This window comes from Canis lupus, chromosome 1 (genome assembly GCF_011100685.1).
Source record: "Canis lupus familiaris isolate Mischka breed German Shepherd chromosome 1, alternate assembly UU_Cfam_GSD_1.0, whole genome shotgun sequence".
Taxonomy (NCBI): domain Eukaryota; kingdom Metazoa; phylum Chordata; class Mammalia; order Carnivora; family Canidae; genus Canis; species Canis lupus.
The window spans coordinates 71,380,055-71,399,377 of NC_049222.1; the positions used below are offsets into that span (position 1 = coordinate 71,380,055).

Below are 19,323 nucleotides of genomic sequence, written 5' to 3' on the forward strand. Positions count from 1 at the left end.
TATCCGGCCTCCTCCTACAGCTAGTCCCACAGCAGGCTAACAGCATTTAATATCTACCACAGATACACAATACATTCATTCTGTAGCAAGCACCTCAGTGAAATTCAGCATCTGATAAGTGTGGATATAGATCAGCTGCAAATAGAAAAAAAGGATCTCTATAATCTATATATAATATATATATTCTATGTATAACCTATATTACCTAAAACAATGATCTGCAAACTGTGATTTCCAATCATTAATGGGTCATAAGATCAATTTAGTGGGTTATGAGAACATTAAAAAACACACATATATTAAGAGCCAAAAGCGTAATAGGAAAGGAAATATCAAAGTACACTGCATGCTTTATGGGTAAATATTATTTCATAAACATTTTATTTTAATCTTATATATGTATTAACACATATGTACTGAGTCATGATATAAAATAGATTTCACAGCTCTCAACAACATCCCAAAGAACATATTTGGTCACTTGGTCCCTTGAGAAAAGATTTGTTTTTTTGTTTTTATTTCTCCATTTACAGCCATGGTTCTCCTGCAAGGTGGGTACTCTGAAGGCCTTGGGCTCCGAGCACCACCCCTTCCTGGCTCACTGCTATTTCCTATTTTTCCTCCTGCCCACCCAAGCTCCCAGAGCTCCACTGAAGGAAATGAGCCACCGTGCATCTGAATGTGGATCAGTAGAAGCCTCGGGTCCCTGCCACCACATGCCAGGCATGAGGACAGGGGCTTAATAGATGTGACTCTTTACAGAGGTGGTTTCCTGTTTTTTACCTGTAGTGGTAACTCACCTGTGCATCTCAAGCCTCTGGCACAGTATACATAGAGACTGAATGGATGTTTCCACATAAATCAATTCAACAATAAGCACATTCTGTAGATTGTATACCATATAAATTAAATTCAACAAAATAGAAGAGTTTTAAATAAAATGCTTCATTTCTCCATACTTAATATAAAAATACTACACAAAGTTTAATTTATATTGATTAAATCCTGTTGTATAAAAGTTGAGGCATCGCGTTCTGTGGCTATTGGTTTTATGACTTGTCATACAGTTATACATATGACTTTTGTAGTACAGTTATACATTAACCCTTTGATTTTGAGCAGTTATAAACTTATTTTAATACAACATCATATGTTCAGTACTAGCTATTACTTTCATCTAAAATAATTTAGTAATAGTACACGATACTTTGGAAAAAGTAAAACAGTTAATGATTTTCAAAATGCTACTAAGAAAGACATCAATGTACACCTGATTTGGGGGATGACCATATTTTGGCCTGTGACTTAATGGAATCTGGGAGAGTAAACCAAAGCTTTTTTTAAGCTGGAAGGACACACATTGTTCTTTGAGTTCAAACCCTTCATCTTTCATATTAGGAACTATCTGCACACCAAGGTAAGTATAAGTGACTTATCTACAGGCACATAATTACACAGTAAGGGAGATGTCCCAGGTTTCTTGATAACAAATCTAGACCTCTTCTATTTCATAAAGATGTTTATACTATAATTCAATCATATTTTTAAAAGATCAAATCAGATATCAAGGAAAACAAATACATGATAACCTTTTAGGCTAAAACAGTGCTAGAGCAAATGTTTAATAAACATGTGTGTTGACAGCTGTGCTGCAGGTAAACGTAGTGAGTGTGGAATACAGAGCTGTAAAGACAGGTGGCTGAAGTCCACTGGTCACAGTAATTCATTCTATGTTTCTTTATGCATTACTTTTGTGCATTCATTGTGTTTTCATCTGTATCACTTGAACTCAATTTTTTCCACAAAAATTTCTCATTTGATTTCCAAAGTGAGGTTTCCAGCTCCTCTTTCCTTTTGGAGGATGCAGCAAGGGGCACTTTTTCACACAGAGTCTCTATCACTGCCAAGTCGGTGAGTTTACTAAGACTGTCATCATTCTGTTCATTCAAGATGTCCCAGAAATCTTTTGGTCTCTGTTTTGCTTTTTCCATGGGCCCTGAAAGAACTTTCCTTGGCAGTTGTGTGGGACCGTTCCCATGACTTTTAAAGAGGTCATCAAGAATAGACGTGTCACCAAGTAAGCCTACCACAGAAGTATCTCCTAACACTGGATTTTTTATCTTTTTGTTTTCCACTTTGAAAAGGGGCTCATTTCTTGAAATGCCTGTTCTTGTTAGGTTTTGTTCATCTTTCATGGTATATTCCAAATTTTCTAACTCATCTGCTTCAGACTTAGTGTTCAGGGAACAGGATGCTATAATGTTTTTAGGGGCTTGGCTGTTTTTCCCATTGTCAGTCTCTTGAGTTGAACTTAGAGGTGATTCATTAGTTTCTCCATCATTAGAAAGCACCACTTCTCTATGGAAACTGTGATTTTGAAACTTAACTGATTTTTCTTTATGTATTTTTGGGCTATAAATTTGAGAGACTTTTTTGGAAGAATCTTTAAATGACAAAGTTTCAGAATCTGACAGCCTTTCTTTTATAAGAGATACATTTTTTTCAGACTTATTCCTGACACTCTCTCTTTTCTGATGGGAAGATTTAATGAGTTCTGCATCAGAATCCACAAAAAAATCTTTTACCTCTGGATATTGAGAAGCATAAAAGTCTTTTAGCATTTTCTGTCGTTCTTCTGATGTGGCATTGGTTATATGGCTAGCAAATTCCTTTACAGAAGGGAAGTTAAAATAAGAAGCCATTTCTTGAAATTGTTTTCTGAAGATTTAATGAACAAAAGCAGAGGTTATTTTTATTACATTTTATTTTTAAAGAACTCATCACCATTGATATTATATAAAGCAATGTATATTTGACCCTTGAAAACAAGGGTGTTAGGTTTCCCCATGCAGTTGAAAATACAAGTATAACTTTTGATTCTCCCCAACATTAGCCTACTGTTGATTGGAAACCTTATTGATAACATAAAACAGTCAACACATATTTTGTATGTTATATGTATTGTGTGCTGTATTCTTACAATAAAGTAAGCTAGAGACAAGGAAAATGTCATTAAGAAATCATAAAGAAAATACATTTACACACTACTGTATTTACCAAAAAATGTTGCCTAGAAGTGGATTTACACTGTTCAAACCCATGTTGTTCAAGGGTCCCCTTGTAATTCTATTCATGCAGTGTACATTAGCTTAATTCCGTAATGAAAATGCATTTATTTTACACTAGCAGGATGTGACCTCTTCCCTCATGCTACTGAAAAAAACCTTTAGCTCATGAAGTCACCAGCTTTTTAAGTCATTCTGATTTATACTATTAAGTATTTCCTGGGAATTGTGGGATTGCAGCATGCAATTTGGCTCCAGCCAGCCAATTTATGACTGATATGAGAATCATAATTTGTAGAATCTGTACTTGAAAATCTATATTGCATTTAAGTCCTACAATTGTCAAAGAAAGGTCTTAATGAATGGAAAAGAGAAAATTCTGAAAAAATAAAGGGATTTTTCTTCTTCTCTCTCCTTTTCCTTCTTCCACAAATATAACATAGAAATTTCACAAACGTTTTGATGATCTTAAAGGAAAATTCAAAACTGATAAACCTAGATTCTTTCTTCTCCCACCTGGTTCAACTTGGGTATAGACAGCTAAACTAAGAAGTGAGATGCTATTTAAAACAGTGAGTTTGGGGATCCCTGGGTGGCTCAGTGGTTTGGGGCCTGCCTTTGGCCCGGGGCGTGATCCTGGAGTCCCGGGATTGGGTCTCGCGTTGGTCTCCCGGTGTGGAGCCTGCTTCTCTCTCTGCCTGTGTCTCTGCCTCTCTCTCTCTCTCTCTCTCTCTGTGTGTGTCTATCATGGATAGATAAATTAAATCTTTAAAAAAAAAAAAAAAAGCAGTGAGTTTCACTCTTGCTCTAAAATACTAATATAAGCTGTTGTATGCATATATGAGAAAATGGGCCTTCCAGAACCCTTGTAAGACAGAGGCAGAAAGAAAGATCATTTCAGAAGCCTAGACACCAGACTCTGCTCCCTTCCTCAGATGAGAGTGCTACGGACTGAAGTGTGTCCCCCTCAAATTCAGATGTTGAAGCCCTAATCCTCAGTGTGACTCGGTTTGGAGATAGATCCTTTAGAAGGTAATTAAGATTAAAGAAGGTCATGAGAAGCCACCAGAGAGATCTTTCTCCACCATGAGAGGATGTGGTGAGAAGGTCACCATCTGCAAGCCAGGAGGAGAACCCTCACCAGAATCCAAATCAGCTGGCATCTTGATCTTGAACTTCCCAGGCTCTAGAACTGTGAGAAATAACTTTCTGTTGTTTAAGGCCCAGTCTGTGGTATTTTGTTACGGGAGACGGAGTAGACTAAGACAGAGGGATTGCTCTGATAATGCTGAGTTTGGGCCATGTATCAGGAATGCTCAATGTTCAGAGATATTCTTTTAAACAAAAGCCAGAGACAAGAGACAGTGTTGTAGCACATGGTTAATAGTCTCAAAGTTCTAGAATATATTTTTTATTTTATATAATATTTCCTTAAAACAGTCATTTATGCATTCAACAAAATTTATAGACCCTTTATGTCATAGGCACTGTGAACAGCCCTACTACCATATTCTTCAAGGCATTTATAGTCAAGCTGGGGGGAGACAGATGCATACAAATCAAACCAGAAGGGAGTGATAAGTCCATTATGGATGTAAATATAGGGCCCTGGGGGTACCCAGAGAAGAGGTACCTAAGCCAGCGATGGGTCATGGGTAAGGTAGCAGAGAAGGCTTCTTTGGTGCTACCAGTCAGGTAAGGATGAGCAAGGAAACTTTCCAGGCAGAGGGAGAACAGGCACAGGCCTACTTCTGAGAGGACCTGGCTCACAGGGTGGGCAGGAGAAACAGCTAAGGAAGAGGCTGAAAATCATGAGGGGTTTGTATGTCAATTTCAGAAGTTTGAATTTTCTCCTGAACACAACAGAGAATCCTGAAAGTAAAATATTTATTTATTTGTAATGTATATAAATAGGAGCTTTAAAGCCACTGTTATTTTTTGCTGCTCAGGTCAGGTTATACAGTTTGTGTTTCCTGTGATTTTAGTGGCAATCCATCCCACATGCTCAGGACTTTCTTACATGGCTCCAAGAGGAGCATGCTGGCTCCTAGTCCTTACCACATGGGTCCTGTTAACTGTTCCACATCCAGATATTATCTACGCCTGATCAACAGCCATTCTTACGGCCACCAGGGTATTTAATAACACAAATACAAGCTTCCAATTTTCTCTCCTGGAAATTGCCAGTGTTCTTGTTGGAAAGCAACAAGCACGTTCTTAAAAGGCTCCAGTTTTCACTTCATATGAAGTAATGAGGTATTATTATTTTGTTTATTAATCATCTCCAAATCCATTTTCATGGCATTCCTAACAAATATTTGTGCTGCAAAGATTAAGTTAATGGCAGAGTTACAGGCTGATGTCTTTTTATTTATCCAAGACTTGGTGGGGTCTCAGCAGCTGCCAAAGTACTTTCACCTTTGCTGTGCTGACTCACTCACAATCCTACAATTCGGTCACTTCTGGGAGGAGAGCTGTTTCTGACCCATGTTATGTCAGTAATATGCAAGTAAATTAGGTTGTGCCGTTGCCCCTCACAGGATGAGTTACGATTATAATTCATTTTATTTTTGCCTTCTAACTTGCTTTCATAATTTTTGGTCTTTAAAAGAATTTTTTCTAAGTATTTAAGTAAGTGCAAGTTACAATCAGGAGGTGTAAGTTTAGCCACTTTTTTACAGACTCGATCCCGGGTCTCCAGGGTCATGCCCTGGGCTGAAGGCAGCGCTACATCACTGAGCCACTGGGCTGCCCACGTTAGCCATTTTCTAAGAACAATTTAGTAAACTAGAGTAGACCCTCAGAAGCCACTATAGAGAAAGGAAAAAAAGGAAACCAGAGATCAGTATCTCTCAGCAAATATATCCAGGGTAGTTGTGTGTCATGATATAATTCTAGTTCTCTCCCCTTTGCCATTGCCAGAGGAACTGAGGGAGAGGGGTAGAACCCAGCTACACCATCTTCTATTTGCCTGAGCTTTCTGAAGTGAAGGGGGGACTGAAACTTCATTCCAGTGACCTGAGGGCTGCAGCTGGTATAGATTCCAGAATCTCAAACAGGGGAATGGTTAGCGGGAAAGACGTCAGGAGTTCTGACACCATGCCCTGGCTCAGATGTTGGTATTCTAAGGTTAGCCTTTCACTTAACCTGAGACATTTCTTCCCTAGGATGAATAGACAAAGAAGGAAGAAGGCAAAAACTAATTGTTAATAGTTTTATTTTTATAGATAGTGCTAAAGGGGATAAGGACACTTGTGCTCCTCAAAAACTGGTAAAATGCATTATGGCCTGCCTCTCAGCAAAATAAATGCCTCAAGTAAATTGTCCCAAATTTGCCCAGAATCGTAGTTATAAGTCTGTTTAAGAGGAGATATGCCACTGTAGCATGTGGAGTGTTCACCTTTCTGGGCAATGGTGACAGCTGAGAGTCATCCTCCAACCCACCACACCTGCGCCTAAGGGCTGAGGAGCTGCCAAACCCTTGCAGAGAGAATCTCCAACCCAGAGAGCCATCACTATTTGCCCACACTCTGCAGAGATCTTCAGGGCCAATTTGACCATGACTTGCATCCCTGCTTACTTCAGCTGCTACTCCTCACTTACATGGAACCTCTCATCCCCTCCTAGTCTCTTCATCCCCAATCTAATTCAATCCCTCACCCTTCCAGACTGTCCTTCGATGCCCCCAGAACCAGGCTGTGATCTACCAACTCCCCTGTTCTTCTCCTGGAATGGTCCCTCTGTCCCCTCATACCACCTCCTCCTATGCAGCCCTCACAAGCTAAGGCTCCTATGCCTTACACCCTAAACCTCAGGATTCATGGTTCACATTGCTGCTTCCAGACCAATATTCTCTTTCTCTTGGAGATTCCTTCCCCTCTTTTAGGTTTATGCTATCTCGCTAAACCATTCTCTCTCTCATGTTGACTGATCTTTTAATTGCTTCCCACTAATGACTGAACACTCAAGATTAACTCTACTTCCTTTCCCATCTCCTGCCATCATCCTTTTGTTTTTTAAAATTTTATTTATTTGAGAGCGAGAGAATACAAGCAAAGGGAGGAGTAGAGGGAGAGGGAGAAATAGGCTCTGCAACTGAGCAGGGAGCCCCATGTGGGGCTCAATTCCAGGACCCTGAGATCATGACCTGAGCTAAAGGCAGATACTTAACTGACTGGGCCACTCAGGCGCCCCTCATCATTCTTAATAACACCAATATCCACGTAGATGCTCTACCTAACTCCAACTCCTGGCCTACCAATTTTCTTTACCACCCCTGACCCAAGACTCAACTGCATATCAGGTCCCTATTCCCAAGGCCACAGACAGCTACCATGATTACCATCAATTGCACAACCTGCAAATCCCTGAATTCACTCACCTCATACACCAGCTCAATCATTCAATTCCCCAATGACAACAATGCTGGAAGATACTTCTGACCTCATCAAGCCTCCCCTTCATCTCGTTTAGGTTCAACTTTGTAATTACTCCTTTGCAAACAACCTTCAGCTTCCTTGCTTCTCTTTCCCTCCATTCTCCTAACTCCTGATAAAACCCAGCCATCTCTATTCTGTGTCTGCAATGGAGCAATTGAAGCTTGCTGAACAAAGTCTGCACAACTGCATGGATGTTTTTTTTTTTTTTTAAAGCTTTTATTTTTATTTTTTAAAGATTTTATTTATTCATGAGAGACACACAGAGAGAGAGAGAGGCAGAGACACAGGCAGAGGGAGAAGCAGGCTCCATGCAGGGAGCCCAATGTGGGACTCGATTCTGGGTCTCCAGGATCACAACCCCGGCCGAAGGTGACACTAAACCGCTGAGCCACCGGGACTGCCCTGCATGGATGTTTCTATTGGAATTATTCTCCATCAGGGACTTAACATGAGCCATGAATTCTAGTCTCACTAAGCTTGCTATCCTACTTTTTAAGTGATTTATTATATGACGTTTCTCTCCTGAAATTTCTTTCCCTCTGAAACGATACTTTAATTCTCAATACTTTGAGGAAATATCACCATATCAATGCCTGTCTTCATCCCTTCATCTAGAAGGCTAGACTTTCCTCAGTGGTCTGGATCACACCCTCTCCTGCCTCTGGGACTTCTGTTATCATGTCTTTGGCATGATCTCTTTTTCCCCTATTAGTCTTTTCCCTCAACACACAAACAGGTTCTATTGTCTTCCCAACTTAAAAAAAACTTATCTTTGACCCATAACGGCCTCCAGCTCCTGCTACTTTTCACTCTCAAAGAGCTGCCCATGGTCTGCCCATCCCCTGCTTGCCCACCACCTCACCCCGGCACCTGCCCATGGATTTACGAACTGCTCACATCAAGGTGGCCAATGAGTTCTCTGCTGCCAGTTCCAGGAGGCACTTTCCCACTTCATCTAATTCTGGTTCTCAAAAGCATTTAATAAAGTAAAGTGCTCCTTCCTTTTATTGTGCCTCCTACCCAGCGGGCCACTGTCACCTGAAGGTTTAGTCTTGGGGCTTCTTCGCTCCTCTCAGTGCTAGGTAGGTTCCTAGGTTATTCACACAGTCAGTGGCTCTAAAATCATTTATAATCTCAATGCTGATGACTTCCATACCTAGATCTCCAGCCCCCAAACCCTAGAGGAGCATATCTATTGCCTATTTGGAATTTCCACAGAACCTCAAATTTAATATATGAGCAAAAAGAGAACTCTTGATTTTTTTCTTTTTTTTTTTTTTAATTTTTATTTATTTATGATAGTCACAGAGAGAGAGAGAGAGAGAGAGAGAGAGAGGCAGAGACTCAGGCAGAGGGAGAAGCAGGCTCCATGCACTGGGAGCCCGATGTGGGATTCGATCCCGGGTCTCCAGGATCGCGCCCTGGGCCAAAGGCAGGCGCCAAACCGCTGCGCCACCCAGGGATCCCTTGATTTTTTTCAATTCCAGTTTTCCCTATTTAGTAAATCCAGTCTGTTGTTCCAACGACTAGTCCAGTACCAGACTGAATTCATGTATTTAACTGTCTCCATGACAACCACTGTATTGCAAACCACCGACTAGTTCCTTCCAGTTTCCCCTAATCTGCCTCTTCCACGCAGCAACTAGAACAATCTTTTGGAAACATACATCAGATCATGTTCATGTTTCAATAGCTTTCAGCTGCACTCAGAATAAAATGCAAAATTTGTCCACAACCTACAGGGCTTTGCATGCTCCAGCCCCACCTGTCTTGGCCTTCGTCTCATGGCAGTCTACTTGGTTCATGCACTAAGTTCACAAGTCTTCTCTCAGTTCCTTGAACACACCTGACCTCTTCCCTCCACAAGGATGTTTTTTTTTTTTTTTTTAATTTTTTATTGGTGCTCAATTTGCCAACATATAGAATAACACCCAGTGCTCATCCCATCAAGTGCCCCCCTAGGTGTCCGTCACCCAGTCACCTCCCCCCCTGCCCACCTCCCTTTTTTTTTTTTTTTGCCCACCTCCCTTTCTACCACCCCTAGTTCGTTTCCCAGAGTTAGGAGTCTCTCATGTTCTGTCTCACAAGGATGTTCTTACTCTAGTTCTTTGCCTGGTTATCTCTCAGGTCACAGATGTCAATTCTGTCACGAAGTCTTTCCTGAAAGCTATCTGCACCCTTCCGGATCCCATTATTCTCTATCAAGGAGGCCTGTCCACTTCTTTCTTGTATAATTTTATAATTATTTATAAGTTTTTTTTATTTTTGAAAGTTTTATGGTTCAATGCCAACTCCCACTGCACTATAAGCTCTATGTCCTTTTTTACCATCTATGTTCATCACCCAGCACAATGCCGGAGTACATGTTAGGTGCTCAATAAATATTCAATGAATGCATATAACGCACTTAAGTATTTTGTGTATCCATATAGAATGATTTCATTTTTCATCAATTCAGGGTTTAGCTTTCTAAAAACATTTAAAATATTTGGAATTTATTTTTTAAAGTGTACAAATTCAGGTGCCAAGTATGGTTAAAATTCAAATAATTTGTGTATTTTATTAAGTAGCTATATTTCTTTTGTGAATAATTCCCAAAGTCCAGTGTTTTTATAGATATACCTGCGGATCCCTTTTGGCGTTTCTCCAATTATGAAGATGGTCTGTTCTGTGCGGTAGACTATTTTCTTCTTCTTACTTACAGGGTGTGAAATGTAGAGAGGAAATGAAATGTTTCCTTCACTTAGTTGTTGGCTTTTCTCTGTATGTGTCAGTGTATCTGTCTTCATTTTTTCTTTATGCGTCTGAAAAGAGAAGGAAAGCAAAAACTAAGTCTGAAAAAAATAGTCATTTTTGGTCAAACGAGGAGATGGCCTTATTTTTCCCCCAAGCTCTTTATAATCAAGTATATCATATTCTCCAACCAATTCCATTATGAGACATGTTAATCTAGATTTTTAAAAAGAACATGTAGGGAAAAATTACTTTTATATCTTTCTGAAAAGTAATGGCAATACTATGATATTTCCATGGTGTCTATGGTTTAAGATACATGTTAAAGATATATCTCTCTTAAAGGTGTAATAAAAGTAATAGCAATAATATGATGCCTTCATTGTCAAGACTGATTGCATTCTATATACATGGTGATATCCATAATACTAAGTGAAATAAAAAGTAATGATTATAAGAATAATGGCATAAAAATGAGATATTTAAAATTCTTAAATTCAATAATTTCTCTCAATATTAGTAATCAGATTTTCAGGCATTTACTTTTATGTAAGTAGCCAAACTTTTAACAAATAATAATCTTTATATGATCAGTAAGTAAGAAATCATTTTCATAAATCCTACTTTTTAATCTCTACTGATTGCCAGGCTATTTAGTGATTTTAAGATGCTAACTACAGTTGGTTGAAATTACAGATAAAATCTTATTTATGTTACAGACTATATGGGTTGCTTGTTTAACATAAATGGTTAAAAACACCGGGTCAAGAAAAAAATAATTTTAAACTATATGGTTCCAATTTCCTTGAGAAGATGCTACAGTGAGTATGTGGAAAGTGCTATCCCATTCCAAAAAGAGAAATATTGGATACAATTTGATAACAACAATAGCAAAATTATATTTGAGCTCAGAAGTAAGAAAGGTAAATCTCTAGGTGTCAAAAGCAAAGAAGTAACATAGTGATAAATGGGAGTTAATGCCTTAAATTATATTCTGCAGGCCTCTATGTCTAGAGAGGAAATGAAAATGACTTTCTGCATTAAAAAACAAACAAACCAAAAACAAAGGAGGAGTTAAGAGGATATCCAATTTGCAAATTAAAGCTAGGAAAGTCCAAACTGGGAACACAGGATAGAAGCAGGCTACCTTTATACTCTATATAGGAAGAATCACTGGTCAAATGTGGAATGCCCAGCCTGTGCCAATTGTGGAATCTCATTTTGTAGCACCTGGGTGGTATGGGAAATCTGAGCTAAAAACCAACATAAAAAACTGGCCCAGAATCAGTGAAAACTATAGATCTCAATGAAGGATGAATATAAAAACATACTATAGGAAGATTTCCATAATCCAAAGAATGCTTTTGATTCCAGGATGTGAGGAGTGGCGAGTTGCTCAGGCAAAAATTATGAGGAACATATAAAATCCACCACCATGAAAATGGGCAGGTGCAACAAATGTGAGAATACACATTGGAGGAATTATAGATAATAAAGCAACCTGAAAGAGACTTTTTAAATCATTAGCATGTCCAGAAAGATAAAGGAATAGAATCTGCCAACAAGAACTGGGTATTATATAGGCAGATCTGAAAAAGAACCAAACACAAACTCTAAAACGGAAATATAGTTTTGAAATAAAAAGCAGAGATAGGAACAAGCTCAAAATATGAGTAAAAGCAACACATTAAAAAACAGCCCTACAGTGACAGTTGATAAAGTGGTAGAGTAAGAAGACATAACAAAATTTCTAAGATACTAGAAAGAATAGGGAAAACAGAAAAGATAATGCAAAGTTATAATGGCAGGTAACTGAGGAAAGCATGAATCCTCAAACCAAAAAAGGAGAATCTCTAGTGGGAAAAATAGTATTAATCTGTACTTTGTTATATCATAGAGAATATCTTAAAAACTAGCAGGGAGAGAAAACAAAATATCTCACAAAGAAATGACAATAACCTGAAGACAGACTTCTCATTAATACCATCATCACCAGAAGATAATTAGATGATACCTTCTATATGCAGAGAGGAAAAACTATAAACTTAGAATTCTATACCCAGTTAAACTATCATTATTCTTTTTTTCAGACAAAGACTATAAGAAAGTACTAGATACATATTCTTGTTGATGACATAATTATTTTTTCTTTTATAGGAGTTCACTGGGATTGAAATAGCACATATAAAACGGATGTGGGTAGGGAATAGTTTTTCATTCCAATAATATTTACTGAGCACCTGTTATCTTCCTGGTGCTACAGGATGCAGTTGAGAATAAAGATATTTATATATACAAAGAGGCCCCAACCCTTAGGGGGCTTAAAAGCAACAAGCCATTTTTTATTTTAAAGATGGAACATTTAGTTTTCTTTTAAAAATAAATCATTTATTTCTTCAATTTATATTCAAGTTCATTTTCTTGAAAAACTGAACATAACACATATAGCTGTTCATTATTTTTTCCCTCCCTCCCTCCCTCCCTCCCCCCCTTCCTTCCTGTAATCTCTATATCCAACATGGGTACCTAACTAACAACCCTGAGATCAAGAGTCACGTGCTCAGTCACCCTGTAACTGTATATTTTGTAGTAGCAAACCATTTCTTTTTCTTTTTTTTTTTTTTTTTTTTAGCAAACATTCTAATGAAAATAAATTGACTTCTTAAATATCTATTGCAAACCAGATGGACAAACACAAAATGTTGAATGTGCTTTCCTTAAAGACAAAACTTCTTGAATTTTAAAACATTAACAGAGAGGAAAATTGTGACCTGTTCATTATTTTTTTTTCTTTCCCTCCCTCCCTTCCTTCCTTCCTTCCTTCCTTCCTTCCTTCCTTCCTTCCTTCCTTCCTTCCTTCCTTCCTTCCTTCCTTCCTCCTTCCTTCCTTCCTCCCTCCCTCCCTCCCTCCCTCCCTTCCTTCCTGTAATCTCTATATCCAACATGGGTACCTAACTAACAACCCTGAGATCAAGAGTCACGTGTTCAGTCACCCTGTAACTGTATATTTTGTAGGAGCAAACCATTTCTTTTTCTTTCTTTCTTTCTTTTTTTTTTAGCAAACCATTCTAATGAAAATAAATTGACTTCTTAAATATCTATTGCAAACCAGATGGACAAACACAAAATGTTGAATGTGCTTTCCTTAAAGACAAAACTTCTTGAATTTTAAAACATTAACAGAGAGGAAAATTGTGACCTTTAAAGATAAATTTGAAAGAGATTTAATACATTTATTTTACATCATGAGAAAACAGTTGAATGTTGAAAGTTTCCAATAAAAAGGCTCATCATTTTAAATGATCCCCCCCAAATAAGGATCTATTATTGTAAGGAGAGATAGGATGTTTACATGAAGATAAAGAGAATAAACAGCAAAAGAAGGAACTGGTCAACCAAGAACAATCCCTCCTCATATAGTGCATCTTCTGAAGCCATAGAGAAATCATGCCAGGCAATGGCAATTTTCAATAATTTACATGATTACTCTGGGTTCTGACTCTGGCAGGATTACAAAGCTCACATTTTATGTGGATACATTTTTTTAAAGTCAGTTTTATAAATTCTTCAGGGAAATTCAGTTTTCCCAACAACAGGTATCAAACATGTGGATCTTTAGTTTTTGCCAAATATCCTATATTTAAAAACCTGATTATGTTAAACAATCATAAAAAAGGAAAAACATTCTTTCCCCACATGGGCTCAATAACCTATCCTTTATTTTTTAAAAATCCATCTAGATTCAGATTTCCATTTTAGTAGAGTCCTTTAAAACTTTACTGAAACAAGGCTGTGAAACAAAATTTTATTAATTAACTTAATAAACATCTTGGTGGTCTTATTATAAAGCCGGTTTCACTCTAGTAAAATAGTATCGTTTACAATAGCTGATACAAGGAAAGCAGTGCCAAAGTGCAGTTGCAATTGTAGTGATAGTTATAATTTATTATAAAGCAAAGTTCAAGGCCTAAGGCCAATATGAAAAGATTCCAGATTATGTGAATTGGACTCAAACTCATCCATTACCTCTATGTCAAAACTGTGAAGTCATATGATACTGAGGCAACATGATAAGGCAGCAATAGTAATTAAGGCTTGAGTAATGAAAAATTCAGTAAAATGAGCTAGATTAGGAATTGAAAAGACAACATTAGCATTATCCCTCCTTAACACTAGGAGAGAAGGTGAGGTTGATTGATAAAGAAAGTAAAATGAATCCACTCCTCTTTCCCCTACAGAGTAGAATGGCCAACAACTGGAACACTATGTCTGTATTTATAAAGAAATATTGCAATCATGACTTGAATAAAGCAGAAATGCCAGTTTCTGCAAAAGCTCCTAACTGTTCCTAATATTTTCTTAAAAAGTTTCTTTAAAACTATCCATCAAGATTTGCCTTAAGGAAGTATTTCTAGGGATGCCTGGGTGGCTCAGTGGTTAAGCATCTGCCTTCGGCTCAGGCCATGATCCTGGAGTCCCAGGATTGAATCCCACATGGTGCTTCCTGCATGGAGTCTGCTTCTCTCTGCCTGTGTCTCTCATGAATAAATAAATAAAACCTTAAAAAAAAAAAAGGAAGTATTTCTATATTCTGTGGTTCTTATGAAACTTTCATATGACAATTTGTGATTATAATGATAAGGAATTATAGAGAAGAACTTTGTACAGTATTTGCATAATATAAATATTTCTGCTAGTATTTTAGAAAGCTTGACACTATTAGAATATAATTTATAACTTAGTAATTGCTATATTTATGATTATTTGCTTAATTACTGAGTATTGTTAGGTGTTTCTGCTATAGTATCTGTATGAAAAGTCAAATTCAATTTATGGAATCTTTATTAAAAATAAAACTTAGTAAGTGTAAGGAACATAGTAATCATTTCTAGGGAAGGTAAAAATGCAATTAAAAATCCATTTGAAGGATGCCTGGGTGGCTTGGTGGTTGAGCGTCTGCCTTTGGCTCAGGGTGTGACCCCAGGGTCCTCGGATCAAGTCCCACATCGGGCTCCCTGCAAGGAGCCTGCTTCTCCCTCTGCCTGTGTCTCTGCCTCTCCCTCTGTGTCTCTCATGAATAAATAAATAAAAATTTAAAAAATCCATTTATAATGAGATTAGTTGAATGGAAATGGGGAGCTACTCAAGAAGGTGGATTTATCAGAGAATTTTGAAGTAATCATTCTAATCTATGAACCATAATGTGTCTTCCTCCTACAGACATAAACATACTATATGGAGCAATCAATTGAGAATTGAAAAAGTGAAGGAAAAACTGTCCTTCAGACCACAGTTAAACAAGGCTAAAAAGGTAAAAGACAGGCTATGTCTGATTATGTAAATCTTAATCTGATTTATGTAATTAAGAATTTAAACACATGATGTGTTATCTTTACAAAAGTAATTGTTATTAAAACTAAAATTCATAATATAAAAATTTGCTCAATTCAGCTAAAACATTAAATATATATTATTTCTATAAGTGATAATTGTTCTAATATATTTTGGCCAAAATGGTCTCATCTATTTACAACTAAAAGTTTAACTTGGAAATAGCTCACTTCAAAAACTTCCTCACTATCAGCTCTGATTTAATTTTGATGAAGTTATAAAATCATTATTGATTTTTCTGATGTTATCTGTAAAATGTGTTTGAAAATATATAACAAAAATTATTTAAAAGGTATAATGTGTACATTCTATAAAATAAAAGCTATAATTATTTTAAGTTGTAAAAGATATACATTTGGAGTATAAATAAATAAGAAGGCACTTTTGTGAGAAAAATTCCATCTTCTAGAGCAGCCACAATGAATCCAATTAGACCTAAACAACTGCATATAATTCTGTACAATTTACTGAGAAGTTTTACGTTTATGTTGGTTCTACCGTTCCTTATCTTTAGACCAACAGTAAGAAACATTCAAATAGCTTTTGATAATACTTTCTTATTCCTTTGAACCAAAAATGCATGGTCTGTATTTCAAGACATTAGATCACTAAGCCAAGTTATATTACTTTAACTGAACCAACAGTTATTTTTTGAAAGGCAAAGCTAAAAAAGGTGATAAAGTACGTATAGATTTTCAGTATGAAAGTAAGAAAAAAAAGACCCTTTAAAAAAATTTAAAGATAGCAATCTTTGGCATCAATGTATTGAGAAAAAAAAAAAGGCATATTGCCCTATCTCACAGTCATATGATTACATTAGTATTTTTCTATTTACTTTGCTATGTAGGAAATCTATCTTTATTATATACTAGGAAACTTTACTGGCAATAGTTCAGAGAATGTTTATGTTCAAGTTAAAAAAAAAAAAAACACCTTTCTACTAATAGTCTTGGAGGTAAAAAATAACTTTGGAAGTAAATCACTAAAGAACTGCAGAGAGCACCTAGAAGGGGATGGCAAGGAAATGAAAAAAGTTCATATTGTCAGTCTTTCCTACAGCCATTCACCTATAACAAATGGGTTAAGAAACATTACAATCCAGGAGAATGAGTTTCAAAAGCAATCATGAGTAGCCTCTACTTCCCGTTTTGGCAGGAGAAATACTATTGTAATCTCTGCCATCTTTCTAAACTCTTGGGGTTACTTCCTGGAGACACATGCACAGCCAGTGCAGATACTGCTGATGCTATCTCCCCTGCTTATGTATGCCCTCCACGGAGGAAGCTTGGACAGGGATAGGGCACAATGAAGCAGAACAGCTAATAGGATGGGTAGCCTTTCCACAGTAGGTGACTGGGAATTACCGAAATGTTTTATTAAGCAATTTTTGAATGATCTGTTGGCTGAGCTGGTTTCTCCAGAAAACACCCTGTAAACATACATCATAACAAAGAGCAATGCATATTTAACAGACACGTTCATGGTTTTTTTTTCCCCCCCCATAACCAGATGTTTAGGCTTGATTCATCATTGAGAGAACTTAAAACAGGGAGATTTTCAAAGGTTCTGATGGCTCGGACCCACCGAGAAGCCTAGGTGGAAAGATTAATTAAAGCTGGATTCTGGGGATCCCTTGGTGGCTCAGTGGTTTAGCACCTGCTTTTGGCCCAGGGTGTGGTCCTGGAGTCCCAGGATTGAGTCCCCATTGGGCTCCCTGCACGGAGCCTGCCTCCCTCTGTGTGTCTCTCATGAATAAATAAATAAAATCTTTAAAAAATTAAAATAAATAAATAAAGCTGGATTCTAAGATCACCAGAGGATCTACCCATTACAGGAAAGCTCTTGGTCTACACCTTGTTCCTGAGAACAGCACAGAGCTTCACAAGCCACTCTGGTCCACTTGTGGATGCACCATGTAGCCACAGTTCCTCACATTGTCCCAATCACACCAACTCTGCTATAGAGACTAAAAAAAAAATCAAGTGCTCTTTCATTTGTTTTCTTCATTAAATCTTAAATAGTGAAGTCTGAGAGGCAGCAATGTTTTTGTTTACACATTTGTTCAAATGAGATTAAAAAAGAAATATGCATTTGGGAAAGGGCCAAACTCTGTAAACACATAAAAAGTCAAACTTCCTTGTCTTTGCAAAGGAGAGAATCAGTAGTATTTTTTTTGTATTTTTTTAATAATAAATTTATTTTTTATTGGTGTTCAATTTGCCAACATACAGAATAACAGAATAACACCCAGTGCTCATCCCGTCAAGTGCCCCCCTCAGTGCCTATCACCCATTCACCCCCACCCCCCGCCCTCCTCCCCTTCCACCACCCCTAATTTGTTTCCCAGAGTTAGGAGTCTTTATGTTCTGTCTCCCTTTCTGATATTTCATCCACGTTGAAGCAAATGGTAGGTATTTGTCATTTCTAATGGCTGAGTAATATTCCATTGAGAATCAGGACATAAAACATAAAACACATAAAAACACATAAAAACACAGAGCATGTGTAAATACATTCATTCAGATGGCATCTGAATATCTAAAAGGACAAAAACTTTTAAGGATCTTTGCACAAGTGTGAAAAGCTCCTATCCTTAAAGTAATCATTCAAGATTTGGCCTGGAGGTAGGAAATATTACTGTAAATGTAGTTTTCCAATATTCAGGAAAGTGTAAGGCAACTATGAGCTACCCCTAAATTGTCTTTACTCATCCTCTGGAGAAAAGCCAGCTGTTTAGAGGACCCACCACAAATACATATTAAAGTCAAATTTTCTTGCACGTTTATTTTATTTTATTTATTTATTTATTTATTTATTTATTTATTTATTTAATTTAATATTTTCTTGCATGTTTAAATATGACATTCAAATCTGAAAAGCAAAACAAAACAAAACATTTAGAGGCAAATCCAAATTTTTTTTTTTTTTTTGGTGGGGAGACAGATCAAAGTTTGTTATTATTGTTCTGCTTTCTTCCTGGAAGAAATAATAGTTACAATCCAGCTACATCTATCTGTATTTATTTATCTATATATTTTTAATAGTACTTTGCTTTCTAGGTGAGTCACAACAGGACAACTTTATATTGGCTGTACTGAGCCTAAGTTCCTTTTTTATCCACAAGAGTCCACTTCTCATTTTCTGACAGACCCATCTATCTAAAAGAACAAAGTGATAGTCTTGGGAGAGCAGGTGAATACTGTGGAATACACACTACCAAAATAAATGTAGGGGGACGCCTGGGTGGCTCAGCGGTTTGGCGCCTGCCTTCAGCCCAGGGCGTGATCCTGAAGTCCCGGGATTGGAGTTCCGTATCAGGCTCCCTGCATGGAACCTGCTTCTTCCTCTGCCTCTCTGTGTCTCTCATGAATAAATAAAATCTTTTTTTTATTTTTCTAAAAAGAAATATAGAAAACCCTGGACACACTGCCATAGCAGTCATCTTGTGCAAAAGGCGAGGTGAGACAGTGGCAATCACCAAAGTCTGCAGACCAGTAAAAGGGAGTGTTTTTTTTTTTTTTTTAATTTTTATTTATTTATGATAGTCACAGAGAGAGAGAGAGAGAGAGAGGCAGAGACACAGGCAGAGGGAGAAGCAGGCTCCATGCACCGAGAATCCGATGTGGGATTCGATTCCGGGTCTCCAGGATCGCGCCCTGGGCCAAAGGCAGGCGCTAAACCACTGCGCCACCCAG

General features: G+C 37.4%; 1 protein-coding gene across 5 annotated transcripts in view; it reads right to left on the reverse strand.

Moving 5' to 3' along the window:
• Positions 1 to 350: 350 nt before the first annotated feature.
• Positions 351 to 19,323, reverse strand: part of ERCC6L2 (ERCC excision repair 6 like 2) — a 124,779-nt gene continuing 105,806 nt past the window's right edge. For 3 of the 5 annotated variants that reach the window (XM_038526849.1, XM_038526848.1, XM_038526850.1), the window contains 2 exons: positions 10,127 to 10,308; positions 351 to 2,718 (listed from right to left, as the gene is read on the reverse strand). In XM_038526849.1, coding sequence (XP_038382777.1) covers positions 1,746 to 2,718; positions 10,127 to 10,308 — 1,155 coding nt within the window. In that variant the 3' untranslated portion in view covers positions 351 to 1,745. Of the gene's footprint in view, positions 2,719 to 10,126; positions 10,309 to 19,323 lie in introns of those variants that run through there. The other 2 variants (XR_005353948.1, XR_005353949.1) reach the window with 1 other exon arrangement.